The 24,374-nt window shown below is 37.3% G+C and overlaps 1 protein-coding gene and 1 pseudogene across 1 annotated transcript in view; one reads left to right on the forward strand and one right to left on the reverse strand.

The window, feature by feature from the left end:
* The window catches only part of LOC143437290 (uncharacterized), a 362,341-nt gene that overhangs the window by 98,127 nt on the left and 239,840 nt on the right, over window positions 1-24,374 (reverse strand). Inside the window, 1 exon segment of the mRNA XM_076922101.1 lies at window positions 21,100-21,428. Coding sequence (XP_076778216.1) covers window positions 21,100-21,428 — 329 coding nt within the window.
* Window positions 16,434-16,678, forward strand: LOC143437394 (large ribosomal subunit protein eL38 pseudogene; annotated as a pseudogene).

The raw sequence follows: 24,374 nt of genomic DNA on the forward strand, positions 1-24,374 counted from the left end.
ATCTTGATTTAATTTTGGTTCATGGTATCTGTCTAGATATTTATCCATTTCTCTAGCTACATATTTTATCTAGATTCTACAGTTTGTAGAAAGAACTAATGATTTTCAAAAGTTTTCTCAGTTTCTCTTGTTATGTCTCCCTTTTCATTTCTGATTTTGTTAATTTGGATACTGTCTCTGTGCCCTCTGGTTAGTCTGGCTAAGGATTTTTCTATGTTGTTGATTTTGTCAAAGAACCAGCTCTTGGTTTTGTTGAGTCTCTGCACTGTTCTCTTTGTTTCTAATTGGTTGATTTCTGGTGAGTTTGATTATTTTCTACTGTCTATGTCTCTTAGGTGTGTTTGCTTCTTTTTGTTCTAAAGCTTTCTGGTGTGCTGTTAAGTTGCTTGTGTAGGATCTCTCTGGTATGTTTATGAGGGCACTTAGTGCTATGAATTTTTGTCCTACCACTGCTTTCATTGTGACTCATAAGTTTGGGCATGCTGTGTCTTCATTCTCATTAAATTCTAGAAAATCTTTTATTTCTTTATTTCTTCTGTGAGCAAGTTATCACTGTGTAGAAAGTTGTTCAGTATGTGGCTTTCTGATGTTTTTGTTATTATTGAAGTCCAGATTAGTTTGTAGTGATTTAATAGGATACATGAGAATATTTCAGTCTTCTTGTATCTGTTGAGTCTTGATTTGTGACAGATTACATGATCCACTTTTGAGAAGATACCATGAGGTGCTGGGGAAAAGAATATATATATATATATATATATATATATATATATATATATATATATATATATATATATATTTGGCTAAATGTTTATCTATTTTGTTGAATCTATCTATCTATCTATCTATCTATCTTTCTTTCTTTCTTTCTTTCTTTCTTTCTATCTATAAATATATATGTATTATTGTAGGGTGAAATGTTCCATATGGAAGAATCAGAAGAAGGACTTAAGGAGGTAAAGAGGATGGCAACCCCATAGGAAAAACAACAGTGTCAACTAACGTGGACACTACAGGGCTTCCAGAATCTAAGTCAAAAACCAAGAAGCATATAGGGGATGGTTCATGGCCCCAGGCATGTGTGCAGCAATGGACTCCCTTGTCTGCTCAAAATGGGAGAGGATGCACTTAACCCAGTAGAAACTTGGTGCCACAGGGAAAAGGGAAGCTGGTGGAGGTGAGGTCCTGGTGGGTGTGTGGGCAGGTGGGAGAGAAACCTCTCAGAGGCAGCAGGGAGAAAAATGGGAGGAAGACCTCAGGGAAGAGGGACCAGGAAAGGAGACAATTTGAAATGTAAAAAAAATAAAATTTAAATACCAAAGAAAAAAATAAACATAATTAAAAAATATGTCTACATTGAATTTGAAAAAGAGCAGATGGTTTTTGGGCAGAAAATGTGGTATTAATACAGTACACTTTGACCTGGCTGCTATGTACAATGTTAGCTTCTGTGATCTGTAACATGACACACAGAGCTACAGCCAATGAACTGTGTCTCAATCTTCTGGCCAGACTTAACTCTGAACATGCATTGGACATATCTCCAAAGTGGGAAATTCAATATTCCTTGGATTATGCTAGTGTTCCCAAATTATATACATATTAATTTAGTTTGTCTTCATTAACCTGACATAAATAAATACATGCAGGTGACCTCTCACTGGAGTCTGTAAATGTCAGAAGGGCTTGGACATATATGCTGCAGAAACTACAGATACCCAGATTATTATATGTAGGAAAACATTTAATCACTATTAATGGAAAAAATAAGATAGTCCATGTTAAAGTCAAATTTAAACAATATCTATCTACACATACAAACTTACACAAAGTTATATACAAAGAATCCAACCCTAGGAAGTTAACAATACACATGAAAACACAGGTAGTAAATAATCTTGTATTATCTTCAAAAGAAAATGAAAGCACACAAATACCCCAACACCAGCACAAGCAGCAGCAGCAACAACAACAACAAAATACAAGGAGTTAACAATCACTGTTCATTGACTCTCTCAGTATCAATGACCACAGTTCACCAATAAAAAGACAAAGGCTAACAGAATTGATGCTAATAAAAATCTAACTTCAATTGCATAGAAGAAATATAGCTCAACATCAAGAATAAGCATTAATTCAAGGTAAATGGATGTAAAAAGATACTCCAATCAGATGGCCCAAAGGAGCAAGCTGGTGTGGTCATTTTAAAATACAGCAAAATACATTTTAAACAAAATTAATCAAAAGAATTGAAGGAAAACACTACAAATTTCTTAAAGGAAAAAAATCACCAAAAATGACATTTCAAGTTTTAACATCTATGCCTTAAACTAATATTTGACGCTTGTCAAATTTTTGTTCTACAGAATGAATAACCTTGAGTAACTCAATGTGTGTTGGGTAAGATCATACAAATTATTTGTAGTCACAGATTACTTTTGTGCACTGACAACTACAGAGACAAGGTCCTGTTCTGTGGAATAGGAAAGGAAGAGAGAGTCTCAGACATTAAAGATGAATAGGACAAAACGGATACATTGGTCAAAACAATGTGAAATCAAAAAGTTTCCTGGCAATAAACAACCAGGAATTCTGCAACATATGAAAAGGGAAAAACTACAAATGACTGGAATAGAGGAAGAAGAATATCAGTCCAAAGCTCTAGAAAATATTTTCAATGAAACAGTAAAGGAAAATTTTCCTAAACCAAAGAAGATGCCTGTTAATGTACAAGAAGCATGCAAAACACCCAATATACTGGGAGAAAAAGTCCCTTTACCACATAATAATCAAACACTAAATGTAAAAAGTAAAGCAACATAAAAAACTGCAACAGAAAAAAATTAACAAAAACAAAACAAAAACAAGTAATGTATGAAAGCAGATCTATGAGGTTTATGCCTGTCTTTCTAATGTATTGTATAAAAGACAAAATGGTTTGGACATATGTGCTGAAGAGTCAGAGAAACCACCCATGATTCTACAAGAAAGCAACTGGTCCAAATGTCTTGGGCAGATTTAGAATCAGCCATGATAGTGACGTTACTCAGAGGTCACCTCCTGATCTAACACGTGAGGAGCATCACCAGGGACCTCACAGGTGGTAACATCTGGTTGATGCTTCCCATGCAGCCCCAGAGAGGACCCAGCACCCCAGCTCCCACTGCTCAGCCACCTGCCACTACCCATTGTGGGCAGTGACCCTGTGCTCACCATGACGAGATTTCAGAGCTTCCCAGAGGTCTCCACACAGCAGCCACAGCAGAGCTGAGAGCAGGGCACAGATGACCATTCAAGCCTGAACAGGAACATCAAACTTGCAGAATAATACCCGGAAGAACCCACCTCCTTGTCTGATTGGTAGGTCTGTCTGGAGGCCTTGATTGGCCAGTGAGTCTTACCACTCCTCAAGGTTAAAGTGTGCTTCTGGGCCAGGATCAGACCTTTTCCAGACCTCAGGAGTCATTTGCACTTCATTAGCTTTTGTTTCTGTCTTCAAAGAGGAACCTCACCCCACCCAGCCCTGGGGGAGAACCCAGCATTCCAGCTCTGGCTGTTCAGCTGCCTGCTCCTCCCCTCTGAGAGGGATGATCCTGCCCTTACCAGGAGATTCCAGAACGTACCTGGAATTCCAAACAAGGTGTCCCTAATGTCAGTGAAGGAATGGGCTTGCTATCAAGTTGAGAGGAAGCAGCTAAAAAGCGAATGCCTTCTGTTGTAGTAATTATTTCAATTATTTCAAAGCAGCCACTGGTTAAGCCAACTGGCTAACTGCAGAGTCTCTGTCCAGCTCAGCCACCATATTGCATGGCCAGCCAGAAACCAGCAGCCAGAAACACCAGCCCTGCCCCCCACTGGACACCAGCGTGGAAGATGGATCTGCCAATCTTCCACTCTGTATCTTCAAGGCTGGGCATTGCCCAGATCATCCCACCAACAACTTGGGCTCAGTACAAATGAGACTCTAATGCTTAGATTATCCAAAGGCTTATATATTTAGTAATGATCAATAACAAGATACCCTTACAATCAGAGGTGTAACCCAGTACCCAACCTAGATATACCAACTAACTGTGACTGCTACAGACAAGTGAACATCAGCCTCTGTGTTCCACTCTCAGTCTCCATCTCAACCTTAGTTTTTTCCCTTCCTTCTCCTCCTCCCTTTACTCCTCCCCTTCCTCTCCTTCCTCCTCCCACCTCAGCTCCTCCCACAACCTTCTCCTTCCATGTCATTATATAGGCTTGCAGTACAAGTCATAGATCAGATTAGAGCTGGGGCTTTTCAGCTCAAACATCTGGAGTAAAGCTGTGTCTTCCACTCTCAAGATTCAGATTAAAGTCACTTTTGGGTTTTAATGTAATAGAGTTAACAGTCAAAACAGCAATCTTAACTCTACCCCATGTCAACTTCACACAAAACCATATCTTCTTTGTCATGGTTAATTTCCAATTGAAAAAAAAAAACATGTCATAATAAAGCCTAAATGTTACTATTCCAGCCAAAAGAAAAACCATTATATGTGTACCAGGTTATAATTATGCCTAAAATGATTGAACTACCCCTTATACAAGGACGGATTCATAAAAATGTATACAGTTGACTTCTCACAGAATGGATCACCCTAACTACTTGGTTACTGAGTGTATACTCAGCTGAATTTACCTTTTAATCAGCATTTACATGGGACATAAGTATCTTTTCATTCTTTGACCATTTTGTGAAATCTATCCACATACTTCTTCCTTTTATGTCTTTCTCAACAATATTCTAATTATTCTGTCTCCAAGTCTCTGACAGTTAAGCCATCCCACTGTTTATAGCTGATGATTCAATGAATAATCACACATTTCCAAACAAATGCATGAGCATGACTACTGTATGAAGCTCTGAACTGTGGTGATTTCCCTTTACTGGTGTCTTTCAGGATTGTCCAAAAAACATGTTTTCATGCTGCAGTTGTTCACTTTTGGATGGGGCCTGCATAACAGGCAGAACCCTTAGTAAAGCAGGGCCTAGTTATTTCTTTCTTAGTCACTTGATGATAGGGCCTGTACCAGGAAGTCCTAGGTGCATGTATAATACCAGGGGCATTGTACAGGAATAGAAACTAGGCTTCTAGGCAAGTCTGGTACCTAGCATTAGTTTTCAAGTTGCCCCTCCCCAGCAAAACCCAAGCCTAGCTTCACTCTCTAGGCTAATCCCAAAGGAGGCTAGAGATTTCAAGTTACACCCTCAACAATACCAGGGTCTCCAATTTAATCCCCCAACAAACCTGCATCTAGGGTTACAAGACCATGCCTAACCACCACTAATGAGGAGGGGAGGTGAAGTTAAGTTTATGATGTGACTCCCAGCACCAGCCAATTATGGTAAAGGCCACAGCAGCTTTTCAATTAGATGCTTTCACACATCCTCCCAATTGCAAGAGACATTTAAAATGGTGGCATTCAATCAGGCTTTTCTTAATCCCCTGCCATGTTCTTGACTAGCCTAGGCCTGTGGCCAGGAGTGGCTGTTGCTGTACTCCCACAAGGCTCACCTCAAGCAGTCTGTTCAGGTGGTCAGAAACACCAAACCTGCCACCCATGAGATGCCAGTGTGGGAGATGGCTCTGCAAATCTCCCATGCTGTCTCCACAATGATTGGCTGAAGCTAGTCCATCCCACCATCCACATGAGCTCAGTAAAAGTGAGACTCTAATGCTTAGATCATCCAAAGGCTCTCTATGTTTGGTAATGTTCAGTAACAAGATGCCTATACAATCAGAGGGGTAACCCATTACCCAATCTAGATATACCAACTACCTTTGATTGCTAGAAACACATGGACTTCTGCTTCTATGTTTCCCCCTCTCTCCTCCATCTTCCCTTGCTCCTCCTCTTCCTTCTCCTCTTTTTCTACTTACTCCTCTTTCTCTCCTTACTCCTCCCAACTAAGCTCCTCCCACAACTCCCAACTTGCTGCTTACAAGAAAGCATTCCCTGACAGACACTTGGGGCTCCACCATCACCAAAACAGTCTTGGCTGATGCTGGTGCATTGGGGATGGGGGCAAGCTAGCTCAGATAGAATAAAGACCCTGCTGTGAGTTGCATCAAATCAGCTCCTATGTGTGTCTTTTTGGGGATCACTAACATTTTCCTGGCACATGTTCAATTTCTACTAAAATGGAATAGCAGATCAAGATATTTCTTTTCAAGGGAAGATAGATGGATAGAGTTGATGGTAGAGCCTTGTTCCAATATTCAAAATCTATGATTCACAATAAACACCTGCCAAAGGCTCCAAACAACATTCCTATCTAACCATGAAACTGGTAGCAGAGCTTGCACAGCAGCCTGGTCCTGTTACAGAGCTTTCTCCTGGTTTGGGCCCCCAACAGAAAGCTAGCAGCTTTCTGAGCTACTTGATATACTGTCTGGTGTAACACACACAAGTGAGGAGTGTGCTGTCTCCAAAATCCCAGTCATCCCAGTAAATGCATCTCTCTTTTCAGTGGGATTGGCCAGGTGCACTGACTTATCTTGCACCTTAGAATTAATGTCTCTGAAAACCCTATGACACTAGATTCCTCAGCATTTCACTAAATTAGAAGACTACTGCCTGGCAGTGGTGGTGCACACCTTTAATCTCAGCACTTGGGAGGCAGAGACAGGTAAATTTCTGAGTTTGAGGCCAGCCTGGTCTACAGAGTGAGTTCCAGGACAGCCAGGCTTACACAGAGAAACCCTGTCTCAAAAAAAAAACAAAAAAGAAAAAAAGAAGAGTACTTAAGTTTTGGTTGGATTTATTTTCTGTCCTCTGATGTCCTTATGCCCGGGTTTGCAGTGAGTCCAATTTGGTTGACATCTCATGTGCCCTAGGTCAGTTCTACATAATGTGCACTTTAGAGCACTAATATCATATTTTATGGAAGACACAGATGATCAAGATCCCTTCTAAGTTAATGTCACAGAAAATGATGAACTACAGATGCAAATAGAAAACCCAAAGGCTAAAGTAAACTTTATTTCCCCACACAGAGAGTTATTTTAATATATTATTATTGATTCTACTTGTTTTTCCAATGCTGTTATACACAGCATTGTATTAATATTGTTTTCATATATTAATATGAAAATATTAATTACAAAGGTATATGTATATATGAATGGAGGCATAAACATATTTTTCCATCTTTGGATAAACATATTTGAGTTGGAAGTGAGACTGGGCTTAATTTAGCTTAGGCTAGCCTTAAATTCATTATGTAGCTGAGCTATGTCTTGGTCTTATGATCATCTAGCCTTGTCTGTTGGGTTCTGAGATCTTAGGCATGGCGACCCCAGGGAGCAGCACCTCGTGTTTCAGCTTCAACATCTAATAATGGTTGCTGGAACAATCCTTTTCTTTCATCGTCTTTGAAGAAAAGGTGTCTGAAAACACAGTATGGCCTTTTCCAGAAAGAACAAGAGCCAGGAGTACTGAGTATCCTCTATCATCTTGCATTCCATTCCATTTCAATCACAGGACACAAACCATAATTACAGCCATGTGGTAAATATTATTTGGGAGTTTCTTACCCCACTTAAATCATAGATGTACCAAATAAAAGACCCAAAAGATTTTGTATTTACAATAAGCAGTAAAGCAACAGAGTTGGGCAGATATCAACCCCCTATTCCTATTTTGTCTATTTCCCTGTTAATATCTGTGAGATATCATGGGTCATGTTCTTCCTAGGCTGCTCATACTCCCAGGCCAGACCTATTGGCCATACACTCACAATCCACCTGTTCCATGATGCCTTCTTCCTTCTCTCTTCTCTCTCTCCTTCATGATCTTTTCCCCAGACACTAAGTTGGGAACCTGAAGCACCGTCTACCTTTCTTTTCCTCATCTACAGCCTTTAGGCATCTTTATTAAACAATGATGGAAGGCAGGAGAAACTATAGAAATGATGTAATTATAGTCCCAAAAATTATTGTACAAAGTTGAACCAGGCTTTATGGTCATGTATCCAGAGTCTACAATCCTGTATTGGAGCACATCATATACTATTTTTACTTTTTCTCTCAGGCTGAACATTTCAAACCAAGAAAATAATAGTCTTTTTAAACAGGGCCAGTTCATGATTCCCAGATTTCCTATTTTGGTTGAAATAATGCAACTAGTGTAAATTGATTTAACATAAGTTCAGTTTTTAAATCCAGATTCTTGATTGCCTAGGGTGCAGACAAATGTAATTACCAATCAGGATACTTATTGATCATCTAAAAATAATTACCTCACAACTCCTTGCTAATATCAACTACTGTCAATTCAGGGAAGCTTTTACCCTCTTTTTCCATCCATTTTTTTTTTTTTTGCTGTGACTAACCCTGCTTCAAAGTTGGTCATAGGACTTGATTCTTGCACAGGCCTCTCTTTATTTTAAGACCCAAAGAAACCAGAGAGGTTGGAGGAAACTAACTCAGTGTATTATTTTTGTTTTGCACTATCCAGTCAAGGACCAGTCAGGCAGAGTTGCAAGACACTCTTTCCAGCACTGAGCAGCAGAGAAAGGATTGGGTGCTCAAAGCAATTCTCAATCACATACAAAGAGGCAAGCCTCAGCTACAGGCATCATTCCTATGAACAAAAATAAAAAATCAGCAGGAGTTGAAACAAATGGAAAGAAATTTTTTATGACTTGAAATTGAAGGGGAATGAAAACAAGAGAGTATAGCAGTGTTGCATTTGAAACCAATATTTAACTTTTAAAACAACTAAACATAGAATGAATTAGGTAGTCTTCCTTCTGTTTCTATTTTGTGGAAAAGTCCAAGGTGTATTGGTCTTAGCTCTTCTTTGAAGGTCTGGTAGAATTCTGCACTAAAGCTACCTATCCCTTGCCTTCTATTGGAAAGGAGGTTTATAAAGCCTGTATTGATTTCCTAAGGGGTTATACTACAGTTTGGATAATTTACCTGATCTTGATTTAAGTTTGGTTTATGGTATCTGTCTAGATAATTATCCATTTCTCTAGCTTCATATTTTATCTAGATTCTCCAGTTTGTAGAAAGAACTAATGATTTTCAAAAGTTTTCTCAGTTTCTCTTGCTATGTCTCCCCTTTCATTTCTGATTTTGTTAATTTGGATACTGTCTCTGTGCCCTCTGGTTAGTCTGGCTAAGAATTTTTCTATATTGTTAATTTTGTCAAAGAACCAGCCTCTGTGCACTGTTCTTGTTGTTTGTAATTGGTTCATTTCTGCCCTGAGTTTGATTATTTCCTACTGTTTATGTCTCTTAGGTGTGTTTGCTTCTTTTTGTTCTAAAGCTTTCTGGTGTGCCGTTAAGTTGCTTGTGTAGGATCTCTATGGTATGTTTATGAGGGCACTTAGTGCTATGAATTTTTTTCTTACTACTGCTTTCATTGTGTCTCATAAGTTTGTGTATGCTGTGTCTTCATTCTCATTGAATTCTAAAAAGTCTTTTATTTCTTTATTTCTTCCCTGAGCAAGTTATCATTGTGTAGAAAGTTGTTCAGTATGTGGCTTTCTAATGTTTTTCTTATTATTGAAGTCTAGATTAGTCTGTAGAGATTTGATAGGATGCATGAGAATATTTCAGTCTTCTTGTATCTGTCGAGCCTTGATTTGTGACATATTAAAAGATCCATTTTGGAGAAGATGCTGGGGAAAAGAATATATATATATTAGTTTGGCTAAATGTTTATTTATCTTGTTGATTTTACCTATCTACCTACCTATCTATCTATCTATCTATCTATCTATCCATATATATGTATTATTGTAGGGTGAAATGTTCCATATGGAAGAGTCAGAAAGACTTAAGGACGTAAAGAGGATGACAACCCATAGAAAGAACAGTGTCAACTAACCTGGACACTACCGGGCTTCCAGAGTCTAAGTCAAAAATCAAGAATCATACAGGTGATGGTTCATGGCCCCGGGCATGTGTGTAGCAGAGGACTGCCTTGTCTGCTCAAAATGGGAGAGGATGCACTTAACCCAGTAGAAACTTGATGCCCCAGGAAAAAGGGAAGCTGGTGGAGGTGAGGTCCTGGTTGCTGGGTGGCTGGGAGAGAAACCTCTCAGAGGCAGCAGGAAGAAGATGGGGAGAAGACCTCAGGGAAGAGGGACCAGGAAAGGGGGACAACTTTGAAATGTGAAAAGAAAAATTAAAATTTAATTTAAAAAGAAAAAAAGAAACATAATTCAAAAAAAATATACATCTACATGGAGTTTGAAAAGGAGCAGATGGTTTCCTGGAAGGGAAAGTGGCATTAATACAGTACTCTTTGACCAGGCTACTATGTGCAATGTTAGCTTCTGTGATCTGTAACATGACACACACAGCTACAGCCAATGGCCTGTGTCTCAATCATCTGACCTGACTTAACACTGAAAGTGCATTGGCCATATCACCAAAGTTGAAAAATCAATATTCCTTGGATTTTGCTAAAGTTCCCAAATTATATACTTATCAATCTACTTTGTCTTCATTCACCTGACATGAATAAATACATGCTGGCAAATTATAAAATTATTACCCTGTCACCACCATTTTTTTTTTTTTTTTTTTGTTGTTTTTTTTTTTTTTTTTTTTTTTTTTTTTTTGGTAATGGTGACTCCAGTGTTAGTGATTGGAAGCAATCTTATTAAAACCATCATCTCAACAAAAGAAACTTATTTAAAAAGTGGTTCACTTGCTTCCTTGTCCAATTTAAGGAGAAAAAAAAAAAAACAACCATGGAATTAATCAAACATTGGGTTAAATGTGAGCTGAAAACTTCATTCAATCTATCATGGAGCCTATGGTGGGTCCCACCATAAATTTCATTGTCTGGACAGAAACTATTGTATATCCAGTACATTGGCATAAAATGTACCTTTTCACTTCTAGAAGTGATAGCCACATTCCATTCCATGATGTTGGTACTTGATTCTGTAATAAGGACTAACATTTATTACCCTCTGGTTGATGAGTGTGAGCCCATTTATGTTGCCAAAGAGGGTATTAAATATTCCGATATAGCTGAAGTACAAGAAAAAGGCTTTAAAACCAACTGTGTGAAGATAATAGAGGCCCTTAAAGTGAAAATGACTAAATCACTTAAAGAAATACAGGAAAACACAAACAATTGGAGGATATCAATAAATACCTCAAAGACAGCCAGGAAAACATAAACATAAAAGTGGAGAAAACCAACCAATCTCATAAATAAAGCCAAAAAACAAACCAAACGAAGAGTAGAAGGAAACAAAACTGTTTAATAGCTAAAAATGGAAATAGAAACAATAACGAAAACAAAAAATGAGGGAAGATGGAAACAAAACCTTAGGGCTGCAAAGAGGAACTACAGAGGAAAGATTCACAAACAGAATACAGAGATGGAAGACAAATCTCATGCCTTGAAGATACAATAGAAGGGATGGAAATATCACACAAAGTAAATGTTAAATCTAAAACTTCCTGACATAAAATATCTAGAAAATCCAGGACATTATGAAAGGATAAAACATAAGGATACTAGGGCTAGAAGAAGAAGAATATTAGATCAAATTCTCAGAAAATATTGATGACAAAATCTTAGAAGAAATATTTCCTAACATAAAGGGAAAGGTGCGTATCACAGTAAAAGAAACATCAAAACACCAAAGAGAATGGACCCTAAAATGAAGTCTCTTTCCTGTATAATAATTAAAACATCCAGTACAAAGAAAGAATACTAAAAGCTGCCAAGGTCAAAAGCCAAGAAATATATAAATGAAGATCTATTGAAATTGCAGATGCCCTCTCACTGGTGTCTGTAAATGTCAGCAGGGCTTGGACATATATGCTGCAGAAACTACAGATGCCCAGATTATTATATGTAGAAAAACATTTAATTGCTATTAATGGAAAAATCAGATAGTCCATGATAAAGTGAAATTTAAGCAATATCTATCTACACATACAAACTTACACAAAGTTATATACAAAAAATCCAACCCAAGGAAGTTATCAATACACATGAAAACACAGGTAGTAAATAATCTTGTATTATCTTCAAAAGAAAGGAAAGCACACAAATACCCCAACATCAGCACCACCAGCAGCAGCAGCAACAACAACAACAAAATACAATGAGTTAACAACCACCATTCATTTACTCTTTAAGTATCAATGACCACAGTTCACCAATAAAAAGACAAAGGCTAACAGAATAGATGCTAATAAATATCTAACTTCAATTGCATAGAAAAAATATAGCTCAACATCAAGAATGGGCATTAATTCAAGGTAAATGGATGTAAAAAGATAGTCCAAGCAGATGGACGAAAGAAGCAAGCTATTGTAGTCATTTTAAAATATAGCAAAAAAAATAAACAATATTAATCAAAGGAATTGGAGAAAAACACTACAAATTTCATAAAGGAAAAAAAAATCACCAAAAATGACATTTCAAGTTTCAATACCTACACCTTAAAAACATGGTCACCAACCTTTGTAAAAGAAAGTGTTTTAAAGTTAAAATCACATAATAACACTCATTCACTTATATTCCAAGATTTCCTTTTGTTTTGTTTTGTTTTTTGTTTTTTTTTTTTTTTTGAGACAGGGTTTCTCTGTGTAGCTCTGGCATTCCTGGAACTCACTCTGTAGACCAGGCTAGCCTCAAACTCAGAAATCCACCTGCCTCTGCCACCCAAGTGATGGGATTAAAGGCATGCACCACCACTGCCCAGCCATATTCCAAGATTTCAATACCACATTCTCACCAGTAGACAAATTCTCCAGACCAAAAACAAAACAAGAACACCAAAAGACAACAACAACACAAAACCAGAAAAATATTCCACCTAACTGACAACATGAACATAAGTCCACCTGATACTTAGAGAACATTCTATTGAAATACAGGAGAATATTCCTTCTGCTCAGCACCTCATGAAACTTACTTGTAAACTGAATACATATTCAGACACACTGCCAACCTCGATACATACAAGAAAATTGAAATAACACCATGAATCCTATCAGACCACCATGGATTACAGCTGGATATCAACAAAACCTGAAAGAACACAAAGCTTACAAACTCATGGAAGCTGAACACCTCACAATGAATGAAAAATTGCTTAAGATGAACATAGAGAAAAAAATTGGAGACTTTCAAAAATTCAATGCAAATGAATATGCAACATGTAGAATCTTATGGAACACAAAGAAAATGAGTGTGGTGATAAGAAGGAACTTCATAGCACAAAATGCCTACATAAAAAACCTGGAGAGCTCTCATACTGGCAATTTAGCAGCATGCTTTACATTCTATAGCAGAAAGAAGTAAGCAATGAAAAACTAGATTAGATATCAGTTAATTATCAACTTGGGGGCTGAAATCAACAAAATAGAAAGAGAAGAATGCAAAGATTTAATGAAACATCGAGTTGGTCCTTTGAGTCTTTTATTAGACAAGATAGTGAAACCCTTATGAAAAGATGGAGAATATCCAAATTAATTAAATCTAAAATGAAAATGGGGACAAAATAACAGACAATGAAGAAATCTAAACAATGGTAATGACAGTTTTAAAAAGCCTCAACTCCATTGAACTGGAATTTCTAATAATAATGTAAAATTTTCCTCAATAGGCTCCTCTTACCAAAGTTAAATCAAACAAAGGGAAACAATTCAAACTGCCTAAACATCTAGAAAAAGAGAAGTCATTACAAGTCTGCCACCAAAAAGAGCCCAGGGCCATGAATTTTTTTTTTTTTTTTGGTTTTTTTTTTTTTTTTTTCGAGACAGGGTTTCTCTGTGCAGCCCTAGCTGTCCTGTAACTCACTCTGTAGACCAGACTGGCCTAGAACTCAGAAATCCGCCTGTCTCTGCCTCCCAAGTGCTGGGATTAAAGGCGTGCACCACCACTTCCCAGCCAGGGCCATGAATTTTAGGGTAAAATCCTACCAGACTTTCAAAGAGGAGTTCATGAGATACTCCTCGACGTATTCAACAATATAGAAATAGAAGAAACCTTAGCCAATTTGTTTTGTGAACTCATGGTTGCTCAACTATCCAGTCAATATAAAGACTCAGTAACAAATGAGAATTGTAGACCAATTTTTCTTTAAAACCAAATATGTAAAAATATTTAATAAAACAAAAATAAAATAAAATAGAAACCACGTCAAAAGATCATTCACCATGATCAATGAGGTAGGCTTCATTCAAGAGGTACAGGGATGGTTCAACATAATGTGATTGAAGTGTAAGAAAAAAAGTTGTAATCTCTTAGATGATGAAAAATTCTCTGACAATATTTAACCCCACTGTATGATAGAGTTCTTGGAGTGATTAAGGATACAAGGAACATAGGTAAATGTAATAATGTCACTTTACTGCACACATATAGCCAACATTAAATTATGGAGAGAAATTCTAATTAATTACACTAATTCACAAATAAGAGAAGGTGATCCATTCTCTCCATATCTATTCAAAATACTATCTAAAATTTTAAGTTAACTAGTCCTATATTGAAATTACAACTTAATGTTAACTAGTCCTTTACTGCAATTTACAATGTAATGTTAACTAGTCCTATATTGCACTTTACAATGTTAAATAACTTAACATTAAATTGTAAATTTAAGGAGGAAGTAAAATTATCTTAATCTGCAGATGATATGATAGTAAGCACAAGTGAACTAAAACTTCCCAAAGACAATTCCCAGAGCTGATAAACACTTTCAGCAAAGTTGTTGGATACACGATTAACTAAAAAAAAAGAACAACCAGTGGCCTTCCTATGTACAAATGAGTTTACCAGTATAAACAAAATAGAGAGACATCGTAAAGTCTGAAATGATTGTCAATTTTTTTCCACATAATGAATAACCTTGAGTAACTCAATGTGTGTTGGGTAAGATCATACAAATTATTTGTAGTCAGAGATGACTTTTGATATTATTGAAGGTGCTCAAAGACTATTGTAATATACAAACTCTTTAATAGATTCATTACTTACTAAAGAGTTTAGTCTTCTATAAAGATATCAGAAAGTACACAACTTTAACACATTGACCACGTTTATGGGGTTTTTCTTGAATTATGACTTTATCTCATATTTTCTAGGATGACTGCCACATGCAAAGGCTTTACCACATTGCTTATTCATAGCATTTCTCTCCAGGATGTGTTCTTCTATGTTCATAGATGACTTTATTGTGAAAAGGTTTTATCTCATTGATTACATTTATAAGTTATGTCTTCAATGTGTTCTGTTACATATTCAAATATGCCTATAACATACAAATGTTGCAAAGAAACAAGAGAAACTTGCCCTAAGGACTGCCTTTTTGTCACCACCCTTCATTTAATCATAAACTGAAACTAAGTTTAAATTCCAGGTCATAGGGGACCTGTGTACTTAACAATATCTGACCAGCTTTCATCACTCATGTTTTATTACCCAAAGCAAAACAACTGTCCCTAACCATGATTTCTATTATTCCTGTTTTATTCCTCAAAATATAATACATGTTTCTAACCACAAAAGAACGAATGGCTGTGATAGTGTTGACCAAACAACCTACATTCTGTATCATTTGACATAGAATAATAATAGAAAAAAAGTGATTGGGAGAAAAATGTCACTGTAACTTGGCAAAAGGACTATGTGGTTTTGACTTTTGGATGCTATATAATTTTCTGGTTCAGGGTGGGGGTGAGGCCAGGGTATTGCAGCTGGGCTTCTGAGTGTAATTTTGTGGCCCTGATTTATCAATAGTGACTTGATTACAATAAATTCTTATCATTTGCCTTGTCCTGTGATTGAGTTGTGTTGGATCTCAGTGGACAACATGATATAATGGCTTTAGCACAGTATGTAACCACTGTCCAGTATGAATAGTTTCATAATGATGAAGACGACAGAGGTGTGCAAAGGCTTCATTATACTAAACATGTCCATTAGGACTCTGTGGGTGTGTCCTGAGTCACAGAGGACATGTTTAAGATTGAGGGGGCATGTCCTGATTCACAGTGTGTGTGCTTAAAACTCAGAGGGTGTGTCCTGAGACACAGGGGGGCAAGCTCTAGTATAGAGGGAATAAGGGAGGGAATGACTTAAGCACTTGCTAAGTCCCTGAGAGCAAGCCATTGAAATTGCCTGTGCCCTGACAACTACACAAGTAATGTTCACCCAGAAAACAGGACAGGAAGAGAGACTCTCAGGCATTAAAGATGAATAGGACCAGCTGGGTGGTGGTGGCACAGGCCTTTAATCCAAGCACTTGGGAGGCAGAGGCTGGTGGATTTCTCAGTTTGAGGCCATCCTGGTCTACAGAGTGAGTTCCAGGACAGCCAGGGCTACACAAAGAAACCCTATCTTGAAAAACCAAAAAAAAAAAAGTCTTCCATTCTTGCCCGTGAGGATGCCAGACCCGAATGCCCGTCGACATGCCTTGGAAATTTGAGGAAATCAAGGACTTTTTGCTCACAGCTCAGCTGAAAAATGCCAAATCCATCAAGATCAAGAAGAACAAGGATAACGTGAAGTTCTAGGTCCGCTGCAGCAGGTACCTTTACACCCTGGTCATCACAGACAAGGAGAAGGCAGAGAAACTGAAGCAGTCCCTACCCCCCAGGTTTGCCAGTGAAGGAGCTGAAATGAACCAGACCTGCATATGACTATTAAAAGCCCTGAAAAAAAGAAAACCCAAAAAAATGTATAGAGGGCATGTCCTGAGTCACAGAGGGAGTGCTTAAGACTCATGGGGGCATGCCCTGTGATACAGGGAGCCTGTTTAAAACTCTGTCCAGAGTCACAGAGGGCATGCTTAAGACTCAGGGGGCCTGTCCTGAGATGCAGAAAGCATGATTAGGACCCTGCAGGCATTTTTAAGACTGAGGGTGTATGTCCTGAGGCACAGGGGGCATGCTTAGACTCTAGCACACATTCTTTCATGATAATGAAGACTGGAGAATTGTGCAAAAACCTGACCATATTAAATACACACACAGGGTTTCTAAGTGTTTCCATTGCTATGAAGAGAAATCATGAACAAGTCAACTCCTATAAAAGCAGCAGTTTAATTGGGACTGGCTTACAGCTTCAGAGATTTAGTCCTTTTTCATCATAGCAGGAAGCAAGGCAGGCATGAAAGAAAACATGATGCTGGCAAAGAAGCTGAGAGTTTTGCTTCTTGATCCAAAGGCAGCCAGGAAGAGACTGTCTGCCAGGGAGCTAGTAGGTGGGTCCATTCTGCACTGGGTGGAACTTCAAAGCCCACCCCCATAGTGATGCACTTCCTCCAACAAGGCCACATCTCATAATAACTTCCTCCCACTCCCTGAGCCAAGCATATTTATACTACCACATTCCACTGCCTGGCCCCCCTATGATTGTACAAACACATGATTTTATGGGGACCATATTTAAAAATAGCATAATACAAGATATGTGAGGTTTAAAGTAAAAAGTCCCCATAATCTATAGAACTCTCATAAATGTTAAAAGTCCAAAGTTCAAAGTCTCTTCTGAGAGTCATCCAATCATGTAACCATAATCCCCTATACTTTGAAAAAAATAGCACATAATATACATCCAAATTCACAGGATATACTTCACCATTCCTAATCACCAATGTGAGGAAATACTGGGCCAAAAGAAGACCAAAAGCCAGCAAGGAAATCTCCAAACTCTGCATCCCCATGTCTGATGTCAAAGTGTTCTTCAGATCTCCAACTCCTTCCTGCCCTGCTCACTGCAGCACAATTCTTTCTCTTTGGCTGATTATATTTCCTAAAAGTAGTTTTCCTGAGAAGGTATCCCATAGCTTGGGAATCTAAAACTCTTGGGGTCTCCAAAGTAATTTCAAAATTACAGCTTTTTGTTCCAGTATCTGGGATCCGCAGATGATCTTCTGTCCTCCTCAAAAGAAGCTGGGTCTCTCTCCAGCTCTTCCCTCTATAGAACACTAGGTTCTGCTTGACTCCACTCAACTGCTGCTGCTGCTCTTTCTGCTCATCCTGTGGGACTGACATCTTCAACATTCTGGGTTCTTCTGTGACAAACAGTCTTCACTGCATTCCTCTCATGCTCCCTTCATGGTGCCAAGCCTCAGCTGCACTGTATGAAACATTCAAGCCTTAAAACCAGTGCAACCTGGGTGAGTCTTACACAGGACTGAGTCAAGCTGCACCACAAGGTAAACCTTGGCTACCTCTGGAATACAACTTCTTTCTCCTGTTTGAAAACACCAGAATATTTCGCCTCAGTGATGCTCGTTTCTTCTTCATCCTCACTAATTTTCTAACTACAGGCAACCAGCATCAATTGTCTCAGTCATCCCTTCTTTTCTTGCCTCTAAAGCCAGAGCCACATGCACAAGGCTGCTAAGTTCTGCTTGCTGGAGCTGGAACATGGCTCCTTCTATTACATCATCACGAGCTTTATAGGTTTCAACAACCTTATTGCCTAAGCTCAGCTGTGCTTGAACTTGCTCTGTAGATGAACCTTGAACTCAGATCTGCATGGCTCTGTCTCCTGAACACTGGATAATATATGTGTAACACTTTGCCTGTACCTAAGCTTTTCTTTACCTAAAACTTGTTATGTTTTAGGAACACTTGAACAAGGAAGATTTGAATCAGAAATCTGCCTGACTCTGATCTCCTGGAATTTAATGCATGTACCACCATGCCTAGACTTAAGTATATCCTTGTAGATTTCAAATTGAAAACCCAGAATAGTAATCACAATCCATCAATTGTCAATTTCACACATACTGATAAATCTTGTGTCCACATGAAAACAGCTACGTATTAATAATGCCTAACATGATACAGTTCTCCTTTGTCCAACTTCATATCCATAAGTTTAGGTGGATGGAATCTTGCCCTAATGTCACCGTACCTTTAATTCCATTTAATACCATTGATCACAGAATTTAGCTTCATTCAAATTCATGGTTCGAGTTTCTCTTTTGACCTAACATTTTATATTTATTTTCTTTCTAAGATTACTATGCTTGCTCAAAACAATCATCATGAGACTAAACACAGGCCAAAGGCTTTTCTGGCTTCACTGTAACTTCCTTTGTCAGTGCAATGAACATCAACCTCTTTACCTCATCTTCAAGGACACTCTACAGACAAGGGCAAAAGGCAGCAACATTCTTCAGCAAAACATCATAAAACTATATACAAAGTTCAAATCACCCTTAGTACATATGTGTTCCATATTCCTACTAGGATGGCCCAGTCAGTTCCACTTAATGCATATACAGATCCAAAGTCTAAAAATCCACATTGCTCCATAAAACAAAACAAAAAATAACACATTCAGGCCTATTATAGCAATGCTTAAGTCTGGGTACCAACTTCTGTCTTAGATAGAATTTCCATTGCTAAGAAGAGATATTGTAACCAAGGCAACTGTGTTAAAGGCAAATATTTAATTGGGCCTGGCTTACACTTTCAAATGTTTAGTCCATCACCATCATAGCAGGAAGAATGTCAGCATGCAGGCAGCCATGATGCTGGAGAAGGAGCTGAGAGTTCTGCATCCTCATGAGAAGGCATCCAGGAAGAGACTGTCTTCCAGCCAAATGGTAGGAGGGTCACTTTTGTACTGGCCTGAGCTCCAAAGGCCACCACCCTAGGAATTCAATTCCTTCAAAAAGGTAACATCTCCCACAAGGCACATCTCTTAATATTGCCACTCCTTAGGGTCAAGCATATTCAAATCACCACCGTTTATTTCTAAAATACTTTCTGCTATCTTTATAAAAAACTAAAGTCTTTAGTAAGTAATCAATCTATTAAGGCCTTTGTGTATCACAATAGTCTTTGAGCACCTTCAATAATATCAAAAGTAGTCTGTGACTGCCAATAAATTATATGATCTTACCCAACACACTGACACTGAGTTTTTCAAGGTTACTTATTATGAGAAAAAAATGTGACAAGCATCAACAATCATTTCAAACTTTACAGAGATATTCACAGGCTTTACCACATTCATTACATTTGTTAAGGTTTCTCTAAAGCATGTGTTCCTTTAAGTGTTTGGAGAGTACAGTGACATGCGAAGGGTTTATCACATTGACTACATTCATAAGGTTTCACTCTGCACATTTTTCTTTGTGTATTCAGAGATGACTGTGTCCTGGAAAGGCTTTACCTCACTCATGACATTCAGATTCTCTCCAGTATGTGTTCTTTTATGTGTTGGATGGTGACCATGCTGTGCAAGGGCTTAACACCTTGATTACCTTGAGTGACTCTCATGAATGTGTTCTATTATGTAGTCACAGATAAAAGTGAATTGCCAAGGTTTGACCACAGTGATTACGTTAATGAGGGTTCTCTCCACTGTGCTTTCTGTTGTGTTAATATTCAAGCAGATTTCTCTCTTGCATGTAATCATTCCTGTCACTGCAGATGACTGAACTTGCAAATGGTTTACCACATTGATTGCATTGATAAGGTTTCTCTCCTGTACGTGTTTTTTTATAATAATTGTGATTCTAAGGTTCTGAAAAGTCTTTACCACATTGATTACATTCATGAAGTGTCTTTCCAGTATGAAATTATTAATGTTTTCCAGACTAGTGGAACATGCAAATGTTTTAGCACATTGATTATATTCATAGTTTTTCTCCAATATGGGTTCTTGCATGTTTTAGGAGGAAAAAACTTCATGGAAAGGCTTTACCACGTTGATTACATTCATGAGGTTTCGCTCCAGTATGTGTTCTTTTATGACTTTGGAGACCACTGTGCCATGAAAAGGCATTACCACATTGATTACATTCATAAGGTTTCTCTCCAGTATGTGTTCTTTTATGATATTGGAGACCACTGTGTTGTGAAAAGGCTTTACCACATTGATTACATTCATAAGGTTTCTCTCCAGTATGTATTCTTTTATGAGATTGGAGATGACTTTGTTGTGTAAAGCCTTTACTACATTGATTACATTCATAAGGTTTCTCTCCAGTATGTGTTCTTTTATGTCTTCGGAGAGTACTGTGACATGAAAAGGCTTTACCACATTGATTACATTCATAAGGTTTCTCTCCAGTATGTATTCTTTTATGAGATTGGAGATTACTGTGACATGAAAAGGATTTACCACATTGGTTACATTCATAAGGTTTTTCTCCAGTATGTGTTCTTTTATGGATTTGGAGATGACTTTGTTGTGTAAAGCCTTTACTACATTGATTACATTCATAAGGTTTCTCTCCAGTATGTGTTCTTTTATGTCTTTGGAGAGTACTGTGACAGGAAAAGGCTGTACCACATTGATTACATTCATAAGGTTTTTCTCCAGTATGTTTTCTTTTATGGATTTGGAGATTACTTTGTTGTGTAAAGCCTTTACCACATTGATTACATTCATAAGGTATCTCTCCAGTATGTGTTCTTTTATGGATTTGAAGATTACTTTGTTGTGTAAAGCCTTTACTACATTGATTACATTCATAAGGTTTCTCTCCAGTACGTGGTTTTTTATGATATTTGAGATCACTGTGGTCTGAAAAGGTTTTACCACATTGATTACATTTATAAAATTTCTCTCCAGTATGTGTTCTTTTATGAGATTGGAGATGACTGTGACATGAAAAGGCTTTACCACATTGATTACATTCATGTGGTTTCTGTCCAGTATGACTTCTTTCATGCCTGCAACAATAATGGGCACATATGAAAACTTTACCACATTCATAGCCTGATCACTCATTTTACAAATATTTATAAATTTTACAGTTGGTCTACTAATAAAGAACACTCAGATCTTAAGGTTTTATCAATTTGATGTTCATGGTTGTACTTTCTCACTGTGGGTTGCTTTACCTCTTTGAAAATACCTGTGATGGTAAGAGCATTTATTACATGGCTCACATTTACAGAATCCTTTTTCTATATGAGATTTCTATATGATGTTTTTAACATGTCATAAGAAATATGGGATAACTCAGAGCATTAAAACAATGATTGCATTCTTAGTTTTTCCTGTAGTGTGCATCACACAAGAGCAGCACTGTGAACCAGGATGAACAAAAGAATTTACAAACTTCTAGTACCCATAGAGATTTTCTGCAGTGTGACTTTGGGGATGTTCCCAGTAAAGTCAGGAAACCAATTAATTGCAAATGGCTATCATATTCAGAAAGTCTACCAAAGGCAGAATACTACATGTCTTCTCATTGTTCTGAAGGAGATAGATGTATGTTGTTTCTTTTAGTATCTCTATGGTCACATGGTTTCATCCATTCTGACAATTGATACACCCATTAAAAAAGAATAACAAATGAAAGGTTTCCACATTGAATTTACATGCATTGACTTTTTGTTCATTGCAGACATGATTAATGTTTCTCCACAACAACATTCTTGACTCTCATAAACTGACAAAACACTAAACTTAAAAGTTTCACTACAAGTATATGAGTATCACCAACTTTATCATGGAGTATTTGCTTATTAGAAGGTTATGGATACATGTTTATCACTATTCAATGTGTAACATCTAAATATTATGAGACTATACAAATTGGTAGTTCCACAACATAGCTCTAATGGAGATACAAATCAAATAAAGGAATCGCTTAAGGCATTGTTTCCTTCTCTTCTTTCTTACAGAATTGCCTTGCAAACACCAATCACATAACTGATATTAAGGTACATAATTTTGGGTGAATTTATAATCACAGCTACAATAAAAGGACTGATATTTTACACACTTGCTTTCCATTAGAGCTTCCAGATCATATTAAACTTTCCTCACAGGCATATTTGTATCAGCTTATACATTAAAATTACCTTTCATGACTTCTAGAAGTTTGACATTGTTCTTCAGTATGATGGCCTTCCAAATTATAGCCTAAAACACGGTACCAGAAAATGAAAGACATGGGATTGGAATTAGGCAACATTCAAGTTACTCTGAATTTTCACAGCAATGAACCTGATTTATTCAACTCAATATTACTTGTTCTCTATTGAAATAAGATATGATCATCAGTAACCCAGAAACATTTTTCCCTTATATTGAGAAGCAAAAATAAATTCACAGTCTTACCTATAGCAGTGAGGTTCCAGTAGGTCTCAAGCATCACATCTTTGTAGAGATTCTTCTGAGAAAGATCCAGCAAATTCCACTCTTCTGCAGTGAAGTCCACATGCACATCGTCGAAACTCACTGCTTCCTAAAATATCACATACATGTGTACAACACAAAGCCTGATACTGACATCACTACAAAGTAAATTATGCTTCCTAGACAATATAATCATATAATTCAGGTGATTCCTCCACTTATTTTCTAACACACAAATTATAATATAATCACCATGTCAGTTTAGAAAAAACTTGAAATATAAGGTTCACCTGTGTCACTTCTGAACCCTTTGAATAGGATATAGCTTTGAAACACAAATGGCAACTGAGAGGGATATGCAGGGGGAAACAGATCAACTGTACTGAGCACACATCTGAAAAGCTGTATGAACAATTACTAACTACAAATGTGATGGGCAAGCTGTGTGTATTTGTTCATGTCTTTAATCATAAAGGTACAGGTATGTCATTGAGCTGGATGCCAGCAAGGGCCATGCAATGAGTTTTAGGACAGCAAAAGTTAAATGTTAGGAACCTCACTCTGCTACAAAAATAAACCAGGGAAAAATGATAGAATGAACTCACAGTTCATTACTGAAGTTTCTGCAAAGAATTATAAATTCACTGTAGTTCTGTATTTATCTTACATAAACATAAAGTGAACCAGTTCAAACAGCAACATTAATTAAATTATACTAGAAGGGAATGCATGTTTAAACAGTTAAAAATAGATAGATGAAAATATTGGTAATATATATGTTGATCAGAAATAACATAGTTCAAGAGATATATTGAAAGGTCTTGCTAGTCTTCCACATAATGGTGGTCAATTTCAAGCATACACATGTGGACCAACACCTGTCCATTTCTTCAGCATCAGGAGTTCTGAGGCCATCTTCTGACAACAGTAAAGATAAGACACACATGATATTCATATTCATGTACTCAGCCATAATACACTTATTTATTCAAAAATTTCACATCAAACATAAGAGTTAGTCAGAACGTCATACACCTGCAATTCAATGAATCTGAAGCATCAGATAATATTGATGACATGAGCAGAAGCCATCCGGAGAAATAGAATATAATCTATATATTAGGCTAAATTTCAAAATTAAATATGTGGATGAAGACCAGCACAAAATCATGTGCTTATTGAACAAAAACATATCAGGGAGCTTATGTGGTTTCTATATCTACAATCAAGACAGAAAGGGCTACACTGAAAAATTTGGTCTAGAAAAACAAATCAGAATGAATTATGTT

This window comes from Arvicanthis niloticus, chromosome Y (assembly GCF_011762505.2).
Source record: "Arvicanthis niloticus isolate mArvNil1 chromosome Y, mArvNil1.pat.X, whole genome shotgun sequence".
Lineage (NCBI taxonomy): Eukaryota > Metazoa > Chordata > Mammalia > Rodentia > Muridae > Arvicanthis > Arvicanthis niloticus.